Genomic DNA, 24,088 nt, shown 5'->3' with positions numbered 1-24,088 from the left:
TTGACTATTGATATGTTTATTAATAAAAAAGGAAATTCTTTTGGTGATATTTAATAATTATTATAAATATCAATGAAATTAAATTGATTAAAAAAAAAACCTTAGCATCTAATGGACTAATATTATAATATTTATAAATATCATATTTAGTAGGGGATTATACAAATTTATAAAACAAAATTCTATTTGGAAACTTAAAATATTTTTAAATATATTTTAAAAATATTCTTTTTATGTCTAGTACTTTAGTTTTAATACATCTACATATTTATATAATTATATTTTAAAAACAACCCTTCACAAATAAGTGAAAATAATTCAAAAATGTTTTCTAAAAATACTTTATTTTTTTATTTTTGAAGATAAAAAATAGAAAACAATTTTCTTATTATCAAACATGTTTTCCTATTTTCTATTCTAAAAAAATTAGAAATTGTCATTGAAAACATTTATCAAATAGACCTTAATACTTTATATTTATAAAATTGCATTACTTTAGTAAACATGTTTTTTAAATGAAAGTATAGAGAGATGATAATTTTAGGATATCATAAATTTAATGAATTGATAGAAATTACATTCAAATATCAAGGAAATTATAATGAAATGGAAAGGAAAAAAAAGAAAGGAAAAAGAAAAATTAGCATATAATATGATAAGTCATATTATGAATTTAAGATTGGGGATTTGTGAGTTTGACTCCTCAACAAAAGGTGGGTCCTTTGGGCATATGTGTGGAGTGAAGACAAGGGTAATCCGTACCATATTTTTCAAGTATCTACCTAGCAATTAAGGCATTGATGGTCCTAGTCGACAGATTTAAAAATGAATAGTTTTTTTTTTTTTTTTTTTTTTTTTTACAAAATACAAATACTAATATTATAAAATAATAATTTTTTTTAATAAAATAGCATATATTATAAAAATATGGATGGTAGAATCCTTGTGAAAGCATAATTGATTTTTTTTTTTGTGTGTTAAAAATAGTAATTGGTTAATAATATTCTATTTAAAATGAATCTACAAACAAATAAAGTTTAATGTTTTTAAATATAAATAAGATGAATTTTTTATTACATATATTTAGTGTCGGTTTTTTAACAACGTATTTTGGACTAATTTTTTTTGGTAGATCGGAGGGTTTACAACGTCCATCAACTTTCCTAGTGTTCATCGTGGGTGCTTAAGTGAATGCAATTAGAGTATACATCTTTTCTAACAGTAATTGCTTTTAAGAGAGTTGATAATGCTTAAGATCTTTCAAATGGTATTTGAGTCGATGTCACAAGTTCAAATCTCAGAAGTGTTGCTGGGGAGATTGTTGGCAAACCAGAAGGTTGACTTACGTCCATCAACTCCCTTTATGTGTGTTTGTCGTGATGTTTGGATAAATGCACTATAAGACTAGGGTTTATGTGTCTTTCTTAACAATAATTGCTTTTAGGAAGACTAGAGTATATGTGTCTATTTTCTTAGAAATTAGAAGATTCATTAAAGAGACTAATTTTAATTTGTAAATTTTTTTAATAATTAAATTTTTTTTGAGTTCTAAATTATTTTTTAAAATGAACATATTGGTTAAGAAATCTAATGTATTAAATATTGTTTGATTTGAAATTTTTTATCTAATAAAAAATCTATAAAAAAAAACTACGATTCCAAGTGAAAAAGAAATCAGTCATTTGAGACTAAATTTTATTTGTAAAATTTTTTATATTAATTAGTTCATTATAAATTTATTTATTTTTATCAATTTTTTTATATTGTTTATTTTGTAAATAACTTTTTTTTTATAAAATTAAATATTTAAAAATAATATATATATTTTATTTTATTTTATTTATTTATTTTACAAACAAATATAATCATACATTACATATGATATGTAATCTTAAATATAATTTCTATTAGATTTAATATTCAAGAATATTATAATATTGCATATCTTATTTGATTTTCAATGGATATGATATGTGATATATAAATATCCTATTTTAAAAATTAATAATATTAAAGAAAATTAATTTTGATATTTTTAAAAATTTAATGAGATAAAAAAAATCTGATCAAAATTCATTGAAAATAACTTCTTTATTTTATAAATAATTATAAAATATATTTATAATAGTTGACCATTGACTCCTAAGAATCAAATAAATTAATCTCAAGTGCGCGTAAAACACCACTTGATGGACATACAGGCGCTCCAGTGTGGGGCCACACCATATCAACGTCCCAAAACTTGCACCACACTTCTAATCCTATCCAGATATTGAGATCATGCCACGTGGCACATTATGAAGACAGCCCTCCAAACTACGAATTTGAAAAAAAGTAAAAAATGACAAACGAACAGATAAAACGGCCACGGCGGCCCCACCATGTGGGACGGCGGTGCGATTCAAAAACAAGTGGGCCCCACACAACCGTTGTTTTTACTTAACACTCCTGCTCGCACGTGCCTCACCTCCCTCGCACGTGCCCCAAAAATTCAAAGTTGGTTGCTTCCTCTTCTTGTATTATTTTATTATTTTTCAATTGCTTCTTCCTCAAAGCTTCTCTGGTAGAGGTTGTGGAGAGAGAAAAGAGAGAGAAAGAGAGAGAAAGAAGATGAATGCGTTGGGGAGGCAGGCGCAGAGATCTGGTGCATCGACGATGCATCAGAGGCAGTACTCCGAAAACTTCATAGATGCTTCGTCTAATGGGAGGTGGCTTCAATCTGCTGGTCTTCAGCACCTCCAGTCCTCCAATGCCTCCGTTCCTTCTCTTCAGGTCCTGATCTTTCTTTGTTTTTTCCCTTTTACCTCCTGTTTGGTTGCTAAGAAAGAGTACAGGAAAGAAAAGGAGATTTTTTTTTTTTGGCTTACATAATGAAAAACTCAGTCAGACGAACTATATATACTTGTATGAGCTGGAGTAGAGAGCGCTTTTCTTTTGTTTTCCTTTCTTTTCTTTTCTTTTTTCCCATTTCGTCATAGCCATTCAATTTTTGAAAATTGAATCCCTGATTTGGTCAATTTTTTGCATGTTCTTAGCTACCATGGCTATTTGTGGATCTGATGATGCAGTTTCATATCTGAACTGTTTTGTGGTTAAATCTGATTGCTCTATTTTGTATCGGAGAACAGGACTATGGGTACTATGGTGGTGGTGGAGGTGGAGGAGGAGGAGGAGGAGGAGGGGGGCAGGGGTCGAGAGTGTATAGGAGTATGCAGAGGGAGTTTGGTGGAGGGAATGAGTTTTACTCAGAGCCATCTACGCCGCCTTTAAATTCGAGGTCGATGGGTCAGAGGAAGACCGGTGAGGAGCAAGTTTCACCTAGTGAGTTCAGTCCTGGACTCCTAGATCTGCATTCTTTGGATACTGAGCTTCTTCCTGAGGTGGGTCTCTTGACTTTTTGCAATGAGCATAGTAAGATTTGATTTCAATGTTGACTTTGTGAAGCTACGGTGATGATAAATTAAATTTTACCTTTCATATCAGTCTTTGGAACTAAAACAACGATACATTGAGGGGCATTGTGTGGTGATCATACGTTTGATGATTTTGCCCCCCTTAGAAGAACCAGAGGATATGAACCAAAGGTGCTTGGGTTGGATTACTTTGTAGGTTGCACCAAACCAACTTGCACCTGCAGTTATATGAACACTTTAAACGCCCTTGGTTCAAACCTAGGCTGGAGGCAAGAATTGCTGATTTCTATCGATCCAGAGGTTCCCTACATTTCTTTTTGTATACCTCAGTGACATGGGTACAGTAAAGTAAGCAAGTACTTGTTTCTAACATGATCATCCCACGAAAGCCCTTTATACAATCCGAGGTTAGAGGTGATGAGAACTTATAAGCTAGTCAACTCAGCCTTGTATTAAGATTTGGAGACACATGATTCCGTTTCTTGTGATGCACCTGCAACTGGCACTTGTACCCAAATCACATAGACCATTATTATGGATACTGCCATGAAATGTCAATACATTGCCCTGTTCTTCTGTTTCTTTCTTTACCCCTTTTCTGTACCACTTTTTTGTTTTAGTAAACCAAATCATGGTAAGCATTTGAAAGATGCTGAGAAGTTCTTATGTTTCACACAAAGATGTGTTTTGTTGAATCATATGAGTAAGCCAAATAATGTAGATATCTTAAAGTTCAATGTCTCATTACACACAATGATACTTTAGGTGCCCCAAGTTGATATTATTCTCATTATATACAAGGAGTTAATAATAGAACCTGGCTTACTTGAGTTTGCCTGAACTGTCCTGCTGATATTCTTTTGTTTCTCATGGTTAGATGCCAGTTCATAGTCTTTATGATAGCACTTCCATGTATCATTCTGTACGGGGCAGAAGCTTTGATGACTCTGAGCCATACATCCCTGCCAACAAACAGGGTGGCAGAGCTCGTGGTTTGCCAGAGAACAACCTACTGAAAAGTTTTGCTGCTGATAAGGAGAAGGCCAGCTCTGTTGCGAAGATAAAAGTTGTGGTAAGTTCACTCAATTCCATTAAGTTTACCTTGTGACTCTTTACCTGTCAATTCCATTTCTTCCTTAAATGAATTACGATGAAAGTAAAAAACTTTGAACTGAACATAATTGAAAGCTACATTTTTTGTCCTAAAATTTATTAATAATTTCTTGTGCTCAGGTTCGCAAAAGACCATTAAATAAAAAGGAGTTAGCAAAGAATGAGGAGGACATTATAACTATTGATGCCAATTCTCTGACAGTTCATGAGACAAAACTTAAGGTGAGTGTCACTGCCTGGTAAATGTAATTTTTTGGTCATTCTCTTCATTTTCACATTCAATAGGAAATTTTGTCAGATGCAAGAGGTGCTTTACTCTGCAACTTTGTTTTCACATTTTATATGTTTTGATTTTGATTGCTTCCCAGTAATTGGTTATGGTACAACAATACATAGAGTCTAACAATAATTCCAATATCACTAATTCATGTCATGGACAATGACATACAGGTGAAAGTGGATTTAATTGCAAGTAGAGCTGCAGATGATATTAAATGTGAACAATGTCATGCCTTTTAGTCTACTAGAATTCATGGCCTGAACCAAACTTTTTAGATTGAGATGCTTTCCAGCCGCTCTTCCTATGTATGTGTATTTGTGTGTGTGTTTTGCTTTACCCACTTTAAGGATAACTTGCCTTTTCATCCTTGTGTTGTTAGTTGCATATATATACAGCAGCTCTTCCTATGTATGTGTATTTGTGTGTGCGTTTTGCTTCTACCTACTTTAAGGATAACTTGCATTTACATCCTTGTGTTGTTAGTTGTATATATATACAGCAGCTCTTCCTATGTATGTGTATTTGTGTGTGTGTTTTGCTTTACCTACTTTAAGGATAACTTGCCTTTTCATCCTTGTGTTGTTAGTTGTCTTCTTTACCTCTCTCTCTCTATGTATATATATATATATATATATATATATATATATATCCATTTTTACTAAATTTTGGAAAAACACTAGTTTAAAAACTTTTTCTTGAAAGATTATTAAATGCAATTCTCTCCAAAGTGTATTTAGGGTTCTCTTATTTTATTTGGAATAAAAACAAGAGCAGCAGATTCACAATTTGGTTTGAAAACAACTATTTCTGATTAGATTTGAAAGGTATAATTTGTTAAAGGATTTACAAAAGTAGGGTGGTTGTACTCATATTTAAAGGTATTAAAACTATCATGCCAGATCCTATAATTGGTTTTGTTGTATGCTAGGATTTGATCTCAACTTTGTGGTTGCCTTTTAATCTTTTTGTCCAGAAAATGGGAGTTGTTTCCTGACCCTCATCACCAAAGAAATTTACTTCTGCTCTCAGAAATAGAATCTATTATGTAAACATATGATCACTTGTTGGCTCAAAGCTCTTATGTGTATTGGTAATTGGAAATTTGGAATGAAAACCAACTCAAATACTTAAAATCTCTAAATCTCTGTGTTCTGCAGGTTGATTTGACAGAATATGTGGAGAAGCATGAATTTTTTTTTGATGCAGTGTTGAATGAGGAGGTTTCAAATGATGAGGTGAGTATATGAAGAAACAGTTTTTTCTTCAAAAAAAATCAAAAAAAAAAAAAAGAAGAAGAAACAAACAAACATATAAAGAAGAAACATCTCCTTATGATAAAAGTTTTTTAGCTAATCATGGTTGCTCATTTTGTTTCTGTAGGTCTATCGTGAGACTGTGGAGCCCATTGTTCCAATAATTTTTCAACGCACAAAAGCAACTTGCTTTGCATATGGGCAAACAGGTAAATGATTATCTCCCAAATTTGGAGTAGATGCCTTTACAAGCTTGTTTTCAGGCAACTTAGAATCATTAACATAATGTTGATTAGACTTGTATCTTCATTATTCACATGCTCTTCTAAGAAGACCATATTGGTAGCCTAATGATGGCCAATACAGATCGAAAATAAACACGTTGCTTAATTGTTATACATTTACCTCAATTTCGTGAATTCTTTTTTGTTGTTTCTGTGTGGAAAGTCACTATGAGGCTGGTACATGTCAGCATGAATTGGTTGTAACCTGTGAAGCTAAAGTGAGCAATAAAATGCTTTCCCTTTCCTGGCCATGCATATCAATTCTTGACATTTCTTGTACTCCTGCTGGGTTGAAGCATGAAACTATATCTTCTTTTTATTCTGTTTGCTAAGTCTTGCTGTGTGCTTACTGTCCTTTTGCTTATTCAGGGAGTGGAAAAACTTTTACTATGAAACCATTGCCACTTAAGGCGTCTCGGGATATCTTGAGATTGATGCACCACACTTACCGGAACCAAGGTTTTCAGTTGTTTGTAAGCTTCTTTGAAATTTATGGAGGAAAGCTTTTTGATCTCCTCAATGATCGGAAGTAAGTGGTTACGGCCTATACTCTGGTATCTAGTTATCATGTCCTGTCTCTTGAGTCTGTTTGAAACGTAAAGCTTATTTGTGCAGAAAACTTTGCATGAGAGAAGATGGTAAACAGCAAGTTTGCATTGTGGGTTTGCAAGAGTATAGAGTATCTGATGTGGAAACAATTAAAGAGCTCATTGAGAAAGGAAGTGCAACAAGAAGTACTGGTACAACTGGTGCAAATGAGGAGTCCTCCCGTTCACATGCCATACTTCAGCTTGCTATCAAGAGATCTGTTGATGGCAATGAATCAAAGCCTCCTCGTGTTGTTGGCAAGCTCTCCTTTATAGATCTTGCTGGGAGTGAACGTGGTGCGGATACAACAGATAATGATAAGCAGACAAGGTATGAATTTATTCCATTATTTAAATCTAGAGGACAAGTAAGATGTCTTTTATGTTTTCTGACTGTATTTTTTGAAAGGTGGGAAAGTATATTCATAGTGCTTATTGAATCACCAATGTTAGGTCTAAGAATAGGATCTTATTGGTAAAAAACTTACTGAACTAGATCTTTGTCTGTCAGCACCTTACATTTTTTTCCTCTTCACATGCCCTTAAGAGGATTCCAAAGCTAAGACATCATCATCTATGGGTAGGTATTGGTCATTTGACTTAGAATCAAATTTCAGGAGAACGAAAATCTAAGGCCAAAAAAGAAGAAGAAAAAACACATAAAAGATAAAAAGATAAAGTCAGATACTCTAGAGTATTATAATTATTCTATTTCCTTTTTTGTGCTGTTCTATTAGGCCACTTTAATTTTAAACTTGATATTCTATTTAAAATACTCAAAAAAAAAAAAAAAAAAAGGTGCTGAAGGACCTCCAAATATTCAAGGTTTTCTTTGCCAGCATTGTTTTCTATTATGATTTCATGTGGCATCTTCCATCTGTATTGTTCCTTGTATGTTTTATTTCTAATGAGCCTGTTAAGAAAAAGGTGCTCATTCAGGTCCAAGATTCAAAGTTTTCCTTGCCATGATTGGCTTCTAGTACGAGTTTATGGTGGTATCCATCTGTGTCATTCCTTTATGCATTTTTGATAGTGCACGAGTCTCATGATTTAGTTGAAATACATTTTGGTTTTTTGTCTTCTCCATTTTAGCATTTTTTTTTTCCTGAAAAAAAAAGGATGCTCAATGAGGCCCAAATATTCAACATTTTCCTTGCCCAAATTAGTTCCTAGTACGAGTCCATGGTGGTTTCCATCTATGTCATGGCAGTCAAATCTCATGCTTTTGTCAAAATATATTTCACATGTCCTCTTCTCTACTGTAGTGGACCTTTTTCTTTAATTAGCTCTTTCAAACCATGTGATGCAGAATGGAAGGTGCTGAGATTAATAAAAGTTTGCTTGCATTGAAGGAATGCATAAGAGCACTTGACAATGATCAGGGTCATATTCCTTTTAGAGGCAGTAAACTAACTGAAGTTCTAAGAGATTCATTTGTTGGTGACTCACGTACGGTAATGATTTCATGCATTTCACCCAATGCTGGATCGTGTGAGCATACTCTCAACACCTTAAGATATGCCGACAGGTGAAAATAGTCTTTATTAAAAGAAAAAATTACCAGTATTATTTTTACTTGTCTTTTACTCATTTTTATATGCTTTGTTTGAATAAAAAATTATATTCCAGGGTGAAGAGCCTCTCCAAAGGCGGCAACTCTAAGAAGGATATATTGTCTTCAACCTTAAACCTAAAGGAATCAACAAACATGCCCCTATCTTCAGTTTTACCTGTTGTAACCACCTATGAAGATGACATGACTGATACATGGCCTGACCAAAATGAAAGAGACGAGTTTGATGTGTCAGAAGAGTCCTATGAGCAAGAGAAACCATCATGGAAGAATGGGAGGCTAGAGCCATACCATCTTTCTCATTCTGAAGACAAATTTAGGAAGGCCAATGGCCAGACAAAATGGAAGGAACAGCCAAAATTTGATACTAAGATCTCCCATTCAGATGATGATTTGAATGCCCTCTTACAGGTAAGAACAATAGGAGCCAATCATTATTAGAATCATTCAAGTAATCAAGTAAATCCATCTGTTGTAAAATTTGCATTGCATTTTCTCAGGAAGAGGAAGATCTTGTAAATGCTCACCGGAAACAAGTGGAGGAGACCATGAACATTGTTAGAGAGGTCTGTGACCACCTGCATTCAACTATTGACTTGTTTAATCTTTTCTTATGGGCAATCGACTCATTTATTCATAGGTTTTGATCTTATATTTTCTTGCTAACACAGGGAATTGGGTGCTTTTAAAGGTTTATGCATGCACATTTGTCAAGTTCACATTCTCCTATTTGCATGTGCAGGAGATGAACCTGTTGGTCGAAGCAGATCAACCCGGGAATCAGCTGGATGACTATGTTTCTAGATTGAATTCAATACTATCCCAGAAGGCTGCTGGAATAATGCAGCTTCAAGCTCATTTGGCTCATTTTCAGAAGCGTCTGAAGGAGCATAATGTTTTAGTGTCTTCATATGGTCAATAATTTCATAGTTGCTGTCAGATGAGAAATAAAGCTTGGTTTTACTCTGAAGCTTATTATCTCAATATCATCGATCCAATGGTGGCTTGGTTCCATGGCTTATATGATTCTGCTCAGAACATTGTGGCCTAGTAAAAATGGCATGGGATTGTTTCGTTCGGCATCATCCTACATCTTTGGCTATCTCCATTAGGTTTCTGGAGTTGCAGTTTTTTGTTGTCGAATTAAGGCCCTATTTCTCTTTCACATTTTTATCATTACTGTTAAATTTGTTATTGATTTATCCCCTTTATCGTGTCACTGGAAACTCTGGGATTAACATGCTATTTGGCATGCTTTTGTAAAGCTCTGCAGACTGCAGCACTGTACTCTGATTGATAATGCAAGGAATTAAAATTAGATTGCTATTCTCTTAGTATCAGGCAGTAAGTTTCCAACATACTCGTCAAATCTGTGGTCCATTAGTTTGTGGACGTTCAGGCCCTGCCATTAGGGACTGAAAACCAATTGGCGACTATGTTTGTCTCAAGGCATATCAATTCGTTGTTAGTAAGGGGTTTGGAGGCATATCATATACACGCATCAATAGGGTCTCTTGAAGTGTACCAAAACCCCATTTAGGGGCTTCACATCATTCATCATGAGGCATACCAATGCCCCATTCTTCATTCATCAGGAGATTATTGTACATTTGATATCTAATATCATCATATAAAGGTTCTTGACACTGTATAATGAGTTCCTCCTAATGGGAGAAATGAGTTTTACGGCCACGAGGACACAATGAAGCCCAGAGTAGACAATATTTCTAAAGCATTTTACACCTTGTACACCCAAAGCCTATGTTTGAGTCTCGGGAAATTTGAGGAAAAGAAAAAGTGAAGGAAAATAAAAAATAAATTTAAAATTAATAAATATTTTTTATATTATTTCAAACACTATGCACTTATTCTAACTCTTCAATATAAAAATTAAATAATTTTAAAATATATAAGTTTCTAATTAATTTTAATTTATATTGAATTTTTTTGAATATTTTTTATAATACAAACAAATATGAAAATATAATTTTTCTCTAACATTTTTTCTTTCCTTAGAACTTTCCCAAGCAAACATAACCCTTAAGATGGGATTGGCTCTACCTAGTTGTTTGGGCTTTTCTTGAAAATGAAACAGGCTTCGGCCCATTTTTGTTGGCAGTTATATGGGCTTTGTTCACCTCATCCAGCTCGTTACACTGGTTCTCCAAAATAGTGACCCATTTCCCTAATACAACGGCCGATGATCACAAAAATACGAGGGCATCCATGTAAAATTACAATTCAATTACCTCCTATGGCCTAAACTAACTTTCAGTTAGGAGGGGCGTTTCCGTCATTCTGAAATCCCACTCTCCCGCCATTCTTGATCTTCAGCCCCAAACTTTGAGTCTCTGATCTTTCTGCAACTCAGTAGTTCAATCTTCGAATAATTCACAGAAAAGAAGCAAGAAAGAGAAGAAGAAGAAGATGATAATTCAAATGTTTGGAGTGTTTGAAACACACACATTGAGGAAACTCAGCTTTCTGGTGTTTCTACTCTGCATTTTGATCTCTCTCAAGAACCACAATGCGGAAACTAAGAACAGTTTGCAAACTGCTAGATTGCCTCCACCTGATTCCTCTTCGATTTTCTCTCGACGGTTGTCTCTTTCTGCCAACTTCGGTGATTCTAGATCGCTAGAATATGATTTCTACCGCAACTCATGCCCACCAGCAGAGCAAATCATTCGGACAATGATTCGGCGGTTGTACGAAGTCCGGCCCAATGTCGCTCCTGCACTCTTGCGACTTGTTTTCCATGATTGCTTTATTGAGGTGGGTTTCTTCCTCTTTCTTGCTGATTTTGATCTGGATTTGTTGTTGTTGTTTTTTTTTTTCCCGAATTGGGCCCCTAATTTGGTCTTGAAGTGATTTTCTTGTTCCTTTTTTCTTGATGTTCATTTGCATTTCTCATTATTTTTTTTCACTAGACTCATTAATTGCTCCAATTTTTCCTAGTGTTCTTCTGGAATCTATCTGATTTCAAACTTGGTTTTGAAGCAAATTTTCTTGTTCATTGTTGTTGATTTCAGTCTGGGTTGTCTCATTTTTTTTTCCCTTCAGATTTTGACGTCGATTCATTTCATTTCTTGAAAATTTTTCTGTATTCATAATGGGATCCTTTTAGCATTATTTGTCTCAAACATTGATTTGCATCACTTGCTAACTGAAATTGGTCCAGGGATGTGATGCATCGGTATTGTTGGATGCGGTTAATGGAGTCCGTTCAGAGAAAGATTCTCCCCCTAATGAAACTCTAAAGGGCTTTGATATAATTGACTCCATCAAGGCAGAGCTGGAAGCAGCATGCCCTGGAATTGTTTCCTGTGCTGATATTCTTGTATTGGCTGCCAGAGAAGTTGTTGTTCTGGTAAAAAAAGCCTCTCTCCATGTGCTTGTGTGATCCTATGTATGTTATTTGATGTTGTTCTGAAGCTTTGAATTCTAGGCTGGTGGCCCATTCTACCCTCTGGATACCGGCAGGAGAGATAGCAGTCGGGCTTTTGCAGATGCAGCAACATATGGGATCCCTTCGCCTGATGAAGAGCTACGAACAACTCTTGCATCTTTTGCATCAAGGGGATTCAATGAGAAGGAGACTGTCAGTCTCTTAGGTATTGCCTTTTTCTTCCCTTCTTTGTCTTCTCAGTCAATGCAATTTCCGGTTTTGAGATTTGGATTGGAGTATATCCTTAATTTGAGATGATTTTCTGTCTTCCGCTTAATCGGTTTGAGTCTCAGCTATATGTTTTTTTCTCCATTTTAGTTGACAAAAAAATAAGACTAGAAAAAGGATAGGTACTTTGAAGCCCTTGTCTTGCTTTGTAGTTTCTAGAAGATAAAGAAATTGCTTGTGCCTTTTTCATTTGTTGGATGTTGGATTCAATATTTCAATTTCTCATATCAGCAACCAAATGGAGAATTTGCAATTAGAAATCTCTTATTTTTAACACTGGGCTAAGATAGATCACTTTATGTGATTTCTTTGAATATTTCCTGGTCCATTAACACATTTTCTGGAGTTCAGTAGGTTCTGAATGATATGTGCTCTGTTTAAAATGATTGTGATTTGTGTTTGATTAATCTGATATCTCATTTCTTGCAAATGGAATCATTGGTTTGGTGTTTGTTTAATTTGATTTTCTGGGCTCTGCTTTTAGTCTAGTTCTTGTGGTATGACAGAAAATGGTTTTTGTCTGTCCCCTTTCTTTGATTTGCAGGTGCTCACAGTATTGGAGTGGTTCACTGCAAATTCTTCCTAGACCGTCTTTACAACTTCCATGGGACCAACAGGCCTGACCCATCTTTAGATTCTGGTTTCCTTGAGCTCATGAGATCAAGATGCAATAACAGCCATAGAACAGCACCACCAGAATCACCAATTTCCTTCAATATTCAACCGCCATTTTCCTTTGATGGCTTACCATTACCTTCCTTTAATAGCTCACTACCTTCCTCCCCTGAGGAGCCAGGGATGATAATGGACTATGATGGACTGAGATCAAATTTTGGGACACTATATTACCGCAGTCTTTTGCAAGGAAGAGGAATCCTCTATGCTGATCAACAGCTAATGGCTAAGGAGGGAACTGAAAGCTGGGTAAGAGCATATGCTTCAGAAAACACCTTGTTCCGCCGGGACTTTGCCATAACAATGATGAAGCTCTCAAACCTCCAAGTATTGATTGCACCGTTGGGTCTTGTTCGGCTCAATTGTTCAAAGGTGGGCTGACACGAAGAGAGGGTGCTGCACCCACTTGTTCAGCCTATCTCCTGCACCCACTTGTAGCTACCCAGAAAGCCTCTTGTACTGATCTGAAATGTACCAATACTTGAATTGTTTCTGTTGTTAAAATTTTCTTTTAGCTACTAGATTACATCAATGGCTGTTGATACTTTTCCATTGGATGAAATAAATGGTGTGGATGAACAGATTTATGAGTCCCTTTATTGCACTTCATCAGTTAGACTACAATGAAACATTCTTCTCATCCTAGTGTATATTTTGACATGGGGGTTTTCATGTAATGACTTCATTTAAATTCAAGTATAAACCAAAGGTGTATGCAAAGGGAATGCCTACAAGAAAGGCTAAAAGAAGACTTATTATGACTTATAATCAAAGGCAAATCTTCACAGCATCTAAGCACCATTGTAGAAGAGAAATTTGAAATCAAGAATAATTAGTCTAAGGATGAGGTGAAGAGGTAGCAGTGGACAAATTTGCAGACTTCTATACTGTAAGGAGGAACACACTTAAGCAAGGAACAACAATAGTAGAGAGGACTAGGAAGCTGAAAATCAAAAGCACAAACACACACAGATGAACTTGCTAAGAAAGAACTTGAAAGTAGGTCACCTACAACTTCAGTGGGCCAAGCCTCCTACTTGAACTGTTAGTGCGAAGAGAGGGTGCTTGTGGAAGGAAGAATTCGCGATACATCTCCATGAAAAAGCTGTCGACAATGTCTAGATAAATTGGGCATGTAAGGCGAGAATAGTGGTGGAGCACCTCTTCTATGTCCAACACATGATCCACATCACCTGCATCCATCATCTCCAGTTCTTTCATCTTCTGTAATAAGGCAAAGCCCCCTCCATTGGCAACCAGATAAGAAGATGGCTGTACTCTCCTTCCTTGATGGGAACTTCCCATGTTCTTGATCTCCTCATTTCCTCCCTTTTCATGCTTGTTATTCTCAGGACTCTGCTTTGCCAACTTCACAAAGTTTCCACTACAATTGTCTTCTTCCTTCACCAGCTCTTTTGATGACATTATACCCTTCATCTTTCTTCTTTTGTCCCTATCTTGGTCTGACTCCCATTGATCAGAAAAATCTGCATAGATATGATCTAGCTGATGTTTTTTCTGGTTTTTGCAACTGCTGCAAGAGAAGGGGTTGCAGGGTGGGGTTTCGGGTAGTTTTTGGTACCCTCTAAAGAGGAAGGCCTTGAGATTTTGGAGGGTTATGTGAAAAAAGCGCTTGGTCTTTTGGATGGACTCCCTTAGCTGCATTTGTGGCTCTGATGTTGTATGGTAAGGAGGATGGTTTATCTTATTCTATCTACAACAAAAGAAACAGCTCCTCATTTGGCTTCTTCTCTTCTCCAAATGTTGTTTCCAGTAAACAGGTAAAGGAGATTGAGACAATTCAACAAGCTTCTCCAATTTGTCTAGACCTTTCTTCTTCTTCTCTTGACCTTGCTTCCAATAGACAGATAAGAGAGATGGGGACAGCTGAGGTCTCCTAAAGGTGACTTGAGAAAAAGGCCAAATCGAGTCACAGGGGGGAAATTTTCTTTCTATTTTGTTCACTCTCCTGAATTTTCTGTTCTCCACAAAAAGGTATATAGGGTTAAAGGTAGTGACCCTTTTTTCATACACAATCACATGGGCACAAGGTCAGAGCATTCAAGGCTTTGAGGCATCAAATAGTTTGTCCACTGATCAGACGGTTGGCGCATTGATTTGCACCTGTCTGTAAGTGCAGAAGAGATTTAAGAGCTGAGGAATCTAATCATCATAAGAATGTTTCATTTTGACTGCCTGTTGGTGAAAGTGAAGTACAATTATTAAGGTGCAAAAACTAGAAGTGCTGGGTTGGTGAAAAGGTTATTGTTGTAATCCATGACTTCAACATCTTAATCATCATTTTTTAGTCATTGTTTCAACCAGAGGACCCATGAAATGAATCTTCTTGATTCATGAACTGTGTATCCCACATTGGTAAGGAAGAAGTCCCTAACACTATATATGTAATGAGATTGTTTCAACTATGTAGACGTATTTTAAAACCGTGAGGTCCATTGGCTCAAAGTGTACAATATCTACACCGGAGTTACATAATCAAAGGAGGCAACAAAATTTAACCCAAGATCATCACCCTAGTTTAGAAGGAAAAAGCTGGTGAGCCTGACCTCATCTTGTAGGGAGTGTAGGGAAAATATCATTACTGCATTTATAAGAAAGAGTTGTACAGGTCCCAAACTGTATTGGTTGGCACCAAAATCGGTTGCAATCAGGACATGGGGCATTTCATTTCCTGCATAGTGAAGTCATTTTCACACAGTTGCCATCCTTGCACAGCCCAGTCATTTTCTCATAGTTGCCTTGTTGAAATCAACCACCAACCTCATACAAATACCCTTTTTAAATCAGAATCTGCTGCAGTTTAATGAGATCTGTCTCAAGAAACTTATCTTGTTTCAGAATTAATACTCCAATTTGTGCCTTCCATGTGTTAAGAAAGCTCGGCTAATCTGCTGCCTAGATCCCACCCATACTTAAATGCTAGAACACATTTACCCATGTCCAATTTAACACTCATTCCAGTGACAAATCCCTGGGAAAACCCAGGGAAAATTGATCCATCGGATAATAGTATAACTCCAGGACCTCGTATTGATGACTACAGCTGAAAGTCCTTTATTTCTGCAGGTCTGGGTTTTCACAAACACTAGTCCTCCTTCACCATTGGAAGAAGCTATGATCTAGCAAATTGTACCCAGCAAGATGTGGCTGATGCACAAATCTGCGGTTCATCCCCAAGAGATTCGAATTATAATTCTGAATTGTAGTGAATATTTGCTTCATCTGAGTGGCAATGAAAGTACTGTGAACTCAAATATCTGACTGTCATTTCAACCAGTAAAAGAACTTGAAAATTAAAGGTTACATATAGAAATATAGATCTTATGGAAGTATACATAAAACTCAACCAAGCCTTAGGCCCCAACATTTGGGGGTCAGCTATAAGAATTCTATTTATCCTCTGTAAGTATACAATTTAATTTTGAATCCATGTCCAGTCTCCATCACGCTACAATGCTTCATTTGAACATGTTTTAGCTTCAAATACGGCCAATATATACATAGCTTTGTAAGGTTTGGTACTGTGTATTCTTATGTAATCCAGCAACTGCTCTAGTAAGGCTTCTTACTGACAGCCTCTCTTCTTGTTGAATTTGAAGAACTGGTGCAGCAGCCTGTGTGCTTCTCCATATTTGCCAGTTACAGGTACAAGACAATCTTTTATCCACTGTGGGAGCTTGTTAGTTGGGTGAGAGAAGCTTCTTTTTAAAGGATCGGATGCATATCGTGCGTCAACCAACAAAATTGCAGCGTAGTCATTGATGTGCCGAATTGCTCTACCTAAAACAGACAATCAAAGATAAGGTACAGATATCAGTAAAAATTAATAGTAAACGCCACTGGGTATGTATTATTACATGTAAACAACACACACACAAACTGGGCTTATTAGATGACTCTAGAGATTTAATCACTAGCATTTCCCTAAGGACTAGACCAAATTCATTTCTGATTGTATAAAAAATGTGATGTTTTGGAGAACTGGTTAGGCCAGGTTCCAACTTAGGAACAGCTTCTGCACCCAAGGCATTATGAATAGTCCTGGTAAACCATCCTTGTGGTCTATCAACTTGCATATGATTTTCAGCAGATAAGTAGAGTAGTTTAGACGCACCAATTGATTGATTTACAGCTTTCATGCAAAGATTTTCATAATATTCTTTTCCTCTATGCTTGCAACTTCGTAGGATGTCGAACCCAACTTGGACATCTCCACTGAAATATTCATTACCAACTGAAAACTTTGTTGATCGGCTGGAGATTGAGACTCCCAGGCCTTCAATATACTTCACCCTCTCCAACAACTCAATGTCAGATGGACTAGGGTAGGGCAGTCCAACCATGACAATGCATCGACCCATCCCATCGCTGAAGTTGATACCTTCTGATATCTTCCCACCGACTACAGCTAGGAGTATAGCACCATTCTGAGGCACTGGATCTTCTTTCTGATTCCTGTCAGATGATTTATCAATTGCTTCCTTGTATTCCTTAAGAACAAATTCCACATCTGTGTTTTTTCTAGGCTCTCTAAATACACACTTCTTCTTCATAATCCTCTCAAGAATGCCTGAAGCCTTCCATGCATCATGGACCTGTCCTTCATAATCAAATGAAGAGAAGAACACAACAATTCCTTCAGGAACCACTGTCACCAAATTGCAAAGCAAGAGTCCTAGCTCCTCTATCTGCAATTTCAAGCCCAACAACATAGTTTAGTTGGCGACCAATCATGATCTATGTGAAAACTTTTCAGAAGTAACAACAGAAACTTCTGTTTCCAATAAAGTTGAGACATGGATCTTGCTTCAGAATACTATAAAATTATACATGGAATGGAACGAATGACACTGAAATAGCTGTTCTAGGCAGAAGTAAAATACACAGTCGATCACTCAAACAATAAACTTGAATAAATGGTGCTATCAGAGAATGAAGATTATCAGAGTAATCCCCATCAAAAGAAGAGTAAATCTGTAATGCACTCACCATGATTGATGAGCTTCTGGAGCTGTAACTAAAATCAAATGACTGGCCAGAGGGGCCATGAGAAAGAGCAACAGGCAAAATACTCTCAGGAGGGATAATGTGACTGCATGAAAAGAAATGGAACTGATCAGATGTTAACCATGGGAATAGTCGCTCCCTTGTCTCCTCAATTGGTTGCAGGGTTCCTCCTGCCAGTATGACAGCATGTGCTTGATCCACAATCTATATTCAGATATCAAACTTTCATTATTGTCAAATAAAAACCTAATCTATGAAAAATCCAGGCATGCGAAAGTACTGAATTTCAAACAAACCTCAGAAAAAATCTTCTCCCCTGTGAGCATAACATATTTTAGATATCCTCCTTGTTGTCCAGAACATGCTTGTTTTGCCCTTGAGATTATTATCTTTCCGTCACCATCATTATTTGTTAGTGACTGCAACATATCAACAAATGCCCGAAATCCAGACAAAGTACTTCCCTCCTCATTACTTTCTCCACCATCATTAAGGGCTGAACCTTTTCGCAAGTAGGCCACTTTATCTCCATAACCACTTACCTGGCAAACAAAATAGAGATATCTTCTTAAATGGGAAAGTGCAGGAAAGAAAGAATTAACAGAACTGGGTAGCAACGAATAGATAAATGGTGGTAGTAAGCAATTACCTTGTGGATGATATTGCTTTCCTTTATATAATGTAGCAATTTGACCAAGTTGATGTTGTCAATATTGAGAGAGAACAAAAAATCATTAATGGCCATAGAAGAATCAGAGGCACTTTTCGCTCCAAAAGCTTTTTCAGCATCATGGCCAGGATCAACCAAACTTGTATCCTTACCATTAAGAAGAATTTGAAGAAAAGCCCTGGTGACGACTAATAATGTTTGGATATATCTTCGATTGCCAGGTCCTAAAAAATTGCGAAATCTTTGCAGATACTGCTTTATATGAGAATGCACATGCTCCAACTGAGTAGAAAAAACACCAAATATTACCAATTTTTGAATATTCAATTCTAAGATAATAATCAAAAGCCAACAATTCAAACTGATTAGGGTATTAAAGATTGAAATCTGAATGTTAGCTAAGAGGAGGCTTAAAAGAATTGTCAAATTAACACCCAATACCAGGCTGGCAACCTGCCTTTCAGAAGCAACAATGATGCTTACATAAAAATGGAGATGGATAATTCTTTTTCTCTTACCTGTGAGGAAGTGATTTTTGCATCATACATGCTAATGAGAGAATCGGCTAGATTGTGAGCTTCGTCTATTATAACAATGTTATTCTTCAAATTCAGACCAAGTGATTCGCGGGATGATTTTGATAGAAGAGACTGATATGGAAGAACCACAAGATCAGCTGCTGGGATGATGCTTCGGGAGCCATAATATGGACAAGTTCCCATCCTTCTTCCAAGGTGCACAAGGTCTTCAATATCCAAAGCTCCTTCTTGTGAAATCTCACTCCTAAATTGCTTTTGTAATTTATGATTTCTAAGCATTGGGCATCCAGAAGAAGCCTTGGTCCTACGTATTCTTCCTTCTGAACCCAAGTTCTATCAAAATCAACACAGTTATTTCAATCATGATAAAAAGAAAATCCTTTTACAAGCTTGAATGGAACAATGAGGGCATGCTCCAAGTCAGTTCATTCACAAATCTGCCCATTTATTTCAAATGAAAGAGTACAAATTCATAGCATAATCATAAAAATCCCACAGTAAAATAAAGCATCTATAATTTTCAGTTCAAAAAGATGCTCAAAGTTCAAGTTATCAGAAAAACAAAAAAGATTCATGGATTAAATTAACCACCAAACTGACATGAACAGCAATGTATGATACCTTAAGTTTGGAAACTTCTTTTTTCTTGTTCTGTTGAAGCTCCAAACACCGTTCGTTGATACGAGTAGAGTTTCCCAGCTTCAAAACCTCTGAAACAGAACCCCCCAAACAATGTCAAATTTGCATTAAGTTCAATTTTATTAGTTCAGTAAGCCATGTTTGGGCATCCCCTGAAAATTAAGATATTTTCCTTATATGGGGCTTGAAGATTGTAATCCATGATCAAGAATAGACCATGAAAAAAAATGGAGATAACACAACTGAAGGCATGAGATCAGTTTTGAAATTTCATGAAATGCCAAGATTGAAATTTTTATCATCACTTTTCATGACAGCTGCCACTTTTCTGTTATGTCTGTATTCATGCTGTTGAACTGTATAAAAAATTATCCAGAAACCAATCAAGCAGTTTACTTTCTACATGACATTTCAACACGTTCTAAATATTAGTTTACCTTCATTGATGCAGGAAATTTTCCTTGAGCCCAAACATACAACCTTCATCTCATTACCAAAAATAGTCTTTCTTAACTCCTTCACAAACTGCGACAGTTGTGAGTGGGTCCGACTACAGAAATAAATCTTTAATCCCTCTCCATCCTCCTCGTTGTCATCTTCCTCTTCCTCATCACTTGATGAATTTATAGAAACCCCACCAGCCTTCCTCTTTGATTTCCCTACACCAACACCCTCTTCCTCTTCGCTTTCATATTCTTCCACCAAGAACTCTTCATCATTCAATTCCACCCCATTAATTTCCCCCAGATTCTCACTATCTTTCTTCTCATGAATACCTTCCTCTACAAGATTAGGTGATAACAGGTTTCTGCAACTTCCTTGATTCCTTCCCTTATCTGGTTTCTCCTTTCCAAACCTTAGCTTCTTCTTCATCTTGTCCTCCACTGCAGGATCTTTGTTTGCGACAAAGTTTTTCATCCAGTCGGGTTCATCGTCTGAACCAGTTCCACCTCCAGGTGTTTGAGTCTGATTGGCTTCAGATTTGAGTTGTTGCTTCCTGTCAACAAGCCATTGCAGAGCACTGCAAATTATACTCAGAGTTTTGCCAGTCCCTGTAGCGACAAGGGATTCCAAATTAAGCCAACAAAAACCATTAAGCCTAAGAACATGTAAAAAAGAAAATATAGCAAAATCCCACTTCTTGAATTTCCAATTTTAGGTTCTGGAAAAAGAAAATTTTCCCCTTAATTTAAGCCTAAAACAGTTACTTATCTTAGTTGAATCCGAATTTCTCATTTGAATTCCTCTGTTTTCTCACCAATCAAGCAGACTATACACGATATCTCTCGAACACCATATTAACTTTATGTGAGAGATGCTAAAATGATTCAAATTAAGCAACCCAGAATCATCGAAGACGCAGTAAAACAAAATCCTAAATCTCAAAATATTTAACTACTTACAATTTCACACACCCAAAAATCTCATACAAAAATCATTTTCCCACTTCTTACCCTCCTTTTTCTCAGAAACCAAACAGAGAGTGTGAGTGAGCCTCACCAGTGGGGCTTTCGAGCATAGAAACACCACCCTTATTGAGAGAGCGATAAAGGGCTTTCATGAAATCAATCTGAATCGAATAGGGCTCATATGGAAACGCCGGAAATTTGGGGGGTTCACTTTCTTCCATTTCTCCCGAGCTTCTCTGCCGCTTTCCCTGCGGTGACAGCTGACGAAGATGAAGAAGAAAAAGCATCTTCCCGCCAGAAACATATGGGCTGGGCCTAATACACAACTTCCAAATGGTCATGGGCCCGAAAGCCCAACGTTGAGTCTGGAGGGTCCAAGTGATTGCCCGTCCAATAGCGTATTGCCACGTCATCGAACTCGGGTGGGGTTGAGCGCATTTGATTACAATTCAGTTCCCAACCCTAAACCCTAACTCTGGTTCATGGTATAAAGCCTATCGATAACGCCGCTCTGAGGTCCTTGGCCAGGGAGCTCCTAAGTTAGGGTTTTTTTTTCTCTCTGCTACAATGGTAAACTCTCTCTTTCAACCTCTCTGTTTGGTTCCTGAGAAACTGGAGGAAAAATGAAGGAATGACATGGAAAGTTGAGATCGTTTGCTCTTCGTTGTTTATCGTTCTCAGGAAAACGAGCATTTGATTCTCAACATTTCCTCTCCTTTTTTATTTCTATTGGTTTCTCGGAAGCCAAACAGCTCCTTTCTTTTTCTTGAACTACGAAGTTTTTGACTGGAGTTTTCCTTTCCTTTTGTTTCAATTTCTCGCTAAGGGAACAGATCCTGATCTTTTTAGACGTGTGTAGGCTTGTGTATTAATCTGATTGAGTATCTATATGCAACAGGGAAAAGGAACAGGAAGCTTCGGTAAGAGAAGGAACAAGACTCACACCCTCTGCGTCCGGTGCGGTCGCCGCAGCTTCCATCTGCAGAAGAGCCGATGCGCCGCCTGCGGTTTTCCCGCAGCCCGTATCAGAAAATGTGAGCGCGCTTTGATCACATTAGCCTTGCTCTCTCTTGTACCTTTTTTGTTTTTTTACATGGAGTTGTTTTTAGATTTTTCTTAACTAATTTATTATGTTTTAAACGATTTCAGATAACTGGAGTGTGAAGGCGATCCGGAGGAAGACAACTGGAACTGGTAGGATGAGGTACCTTCGCCATGTTGCTTGTAGGTTCAAGAGCAACTTCAGAGAAGGTAAAATAAATCATTCTATTTTTTTTTTGTCTTTTCTTTTTGTGCATTTACTGGTTTCTTTTGATTATGAAATTTATTTTATGCTTTGTTCTTATATAGGTACTCAAGCAGCTCCAAGGAAGAAGGGAGCAGCTGCCTCAGCTTAAGGTGTAGAAGAGCCATACTGGGCATAATTTGGGTGCTGCCCTTCTTAGTTTCAGTTGGCATCAGGTGTTGGAACAAGATTTTTGGGAACATTATTTGATGAGTGTTGCTTATTTTTCATTCCAAAATTGCTCTCAGTTTTCCTTGATATGTAGTTGGTTTAAATTTTGGATGCGAATTGGACGATAGTACTGTTAGTTTGGCCTTTTACTTACTTTTTGGTTGGTTTTTCTTTGATGGAAGTTTATGGTTTTCATGTTGGCTAATCATTATTTATCTCATGAGAATGCTGTTAGTAGACCTTTTGTTTTTGGGGAAATGCAGTATAGTGGTTCTAGGAAAACTTGTGCGTTACTTCTTAAACTTCAATTATTTGGCTTCTCCCGCCTTTTTAGGTGGGGTGAAGGTGTTAGATGTTGGGTTCTGTTTTGTTTGGTAAGTTGGTAAGGGTAGAGTTTGATTTGAATTGGTGAACAGGTGGATAATTCATTTGTTAGATTGCCAAAAACAACAATTCAGTCGGAATTAAGATCTTTTTTGGCTTTTTTATTCTCATATTCTTTATGGATGGGGACTTGTTCCTGAACATTTGAAGTGAACTGATCCATTTTTTTGCCATAATCCTTTGAATTAATGATTCATCATGGTAGAGGTCTAGATGGTTTCTTTGAGGGGATCCATTTTCTCTGGTATGTTTGGTTCTGAAGAATGCTTACTATGAAGCTTACCCGACATTTGTTCTTGGTCCTAATCAAAAGCCAATTTTCACAGTAGTCTTGTTTAGTGCTGGCAATTGTTGAAAAAACAAAGAAAAATTCTGATGGCTATTGCTGGGTTCTCTCCTGGAGATCCAATATTGTACTTCCATTTCATGTCTCAGGTGTGTGCTCTTTCTTTGTTTATCAGGGGTTCTATTTTATCTTGTGGCAAAGTAAAACAGATGTGTTAAACCAGTTCGGAATTATTTTAATGTGACTATCAAATCTGTGGATGTGCAAACCAGGTTCTCCGAGTTCTTTGCTGGAGGGTTTGCATTTGTGCTAAACAAAATAATTTATCATATCCCCCTATAATTGATGATCTGTTGGTATTTGCATAATGTTTTGATAGGCAAATTAGATATATGTGAATGAGCGACCAATCAAATAGACATGCGTACGCTTGGATGCGCCAGCCCACTGTAGAGGTTGCATAATGTGATTAATTTGGAATGCATGACAAATCAGAGTTTGGTTATTTAGGGTTTGTTTGGTAACTGTTTTTAAGAATAGTTTTTCTTGTTTAAAACATAACATTAATCTTTTAACGAACTTGACGGATGTGGGAATGTGAAATCATGGTGCCTTTCTGAGGTGGTAAAAGGCTGTTCAATGGGTAACTAGTGGCATCCTGCCAACCATTTTTTCCGTGGTCTTTAACAACTTAAGCATGGTTTAGGAAAATTTATTTTAGAAAATTTAAGAAACTAGGAGTTGTTTGGTTGCTGTTTTTGAAAACTGTTTTGAAAAACAGTTTTTTGTGTTTTCAAAAAAAAAAATTGTGTTTGGGAATTGT

At 36.5% G+C, this 24,088-nt stretch overlaps 5 protein-coding genes across 6 annotated transcripts; 3 read left to right on the top strand and 2 right to left on the bottom strand.

The window, feature by feature from the left end:
- The first annotated feature begins 2,519 nt into the window (after positions 1-2,519).
- Positions 2,520-9,829, top strand: LOC100248097 (kinesin-like protein KIN-13B). Its single transcript, XM_002284557.5, has 12 exons — positions 2,520-2,772; positions 3,129-3,380; positions 4,291-4,485; positions 4,647-4,748; positions 5,964-6,041; positions 6,187-6,268; positions 6,713-6,872; positions 6,959-7,261; positions 8,240-8,458; positions 8,560-8,914; positions 9,004-9,069; positions 9,246-9,829. The coding sequence occupies exons 1-12, from the start codon at positions 2,611-2,613 to the stop codon at positions 9,423-9,425; spliced, it is 2,154 nt and encodes a 717-aa protein (XP_002284593.2). The 5' UTR covers positions 2,520-2,610; the 3' UTR covers positions 9,426-9,829.
- An 860-nt stretch (positions 9,830-10,689) lies between these two features.
- Positions 10,690-13,447, top strand: LOC100254998 (putative Peroxidase 48). Its single transcript, XM_002279498.5, has 4 exons — positions 10,690-11,278; positions 11,685-11,873; positions 11,952-12,117; positions 12,724-13,447. Exons 1-4 carry the CDS (start codon positions 10,931-10,933, stop codon positions 13,233-13,235), a joined length of 1,215 nt encoding a protein of 404 aa, XP_002279534.2. The 5' UTR covers positions 10,690-10,930; the 3' UTR covers positions 13,236-13,447.
- A 148-nt stretch (positions 13,448-13,595) lies between these two features.
- LOC104880239 (uncharacterized) lies at positions 13,596-14,660 on the bottom strand. The gene has a single exon (XM_010656360.3). It carries the CDS (start codon positions 14,517-14,519, stop codon positions 13,863-13,865), a length of 657 nt encoding a protein of 218 aa, XP_010654662.1. The 5' UTR covers positions 14,520-14,660; the 3' UTR covers positions 13,596-13,862.
- A 1,448-nt stretch (positions 14,661-16,108) lies between these two features.
- On the bottom strand, positions 16,109-21,616 carry LOC100265299 (uncharacterized). Its single transcript, XM_010656359.3, has 9 exons — positions 21,231-21,616; positions 20,168-20,782; positions 19,713-19,801; positions 19,071-19,424; positions 18,532-18,834; positions 18,179-18,424; positions 17,865-18,086; positions 16,990-17,563; positions 16,109-16,655 (listed from the first exon to the last, which is right to left on the bottom strand). Exons 1-9 carry the CDS (start codon positions 21,550-21,552, stop codon positions 16,441-16,443), a joined length of 2,940 nt encoding a protein of 979 aa, XP_010654661.3. The 5' UTR covers positions 21,553-21,616; the 3' UTR covers positions 16,109-16,440.
- LOC100253219 (large ribosomal subunit protein eL37x) lies at positions 21,601-22,748 on the top strand. Of its 2 annotated transcripts, XM_002284539.5 has the most exons (4): positions 21,601-21,709; positions 22,038-22,173; positions 22,289-22,390; positions 22,490-22,748. In XM_002284539.5, the coding sequence occupies exons 1-4, from the start codon at positions 21,707-21,709 to the stop codon at positions 22,534-22,536; spliced, it is 288 nt and encodes a 95-aa protein (XP_002284575.1). In that variant the 5' UTR covers positions 21,601-21,706; the 3' UTR covers positions 22,537-22,748. The 2 variants fall into 2 exon arrangements, with proteins under 2 accessions (XP_002284575.1, XP_019077510.1); XM_019221965.2 differs by lacking the exon at positions 21,601-21,709 and having other exon boundaries at positions 22,029-22,173.
- Positions 22,749-24,088: the final 1,340 nt, after the last annotated feature.

Source organism: Vitis vinifera, chromosome 9, assembly GCF_030704535.1.
Source record: "Vitis vinifera cultivar Pinot Noir 40024 chromosome 9, ASM3070453v1".
In the NCBI taxonomy this organism is placed as follows: domain Eukaryota; kingdom Viridiplantae; phylum Streptophyta; class Magnoliopsida; order Vitales; family Vitaceae; genus Vitis; species Vitis vinifera.
The sequence above is the reverse complement of the archived record's forward strand: the minus strand, read 5'-3'. Positions and strand labels throughout refer to the sequence as shown.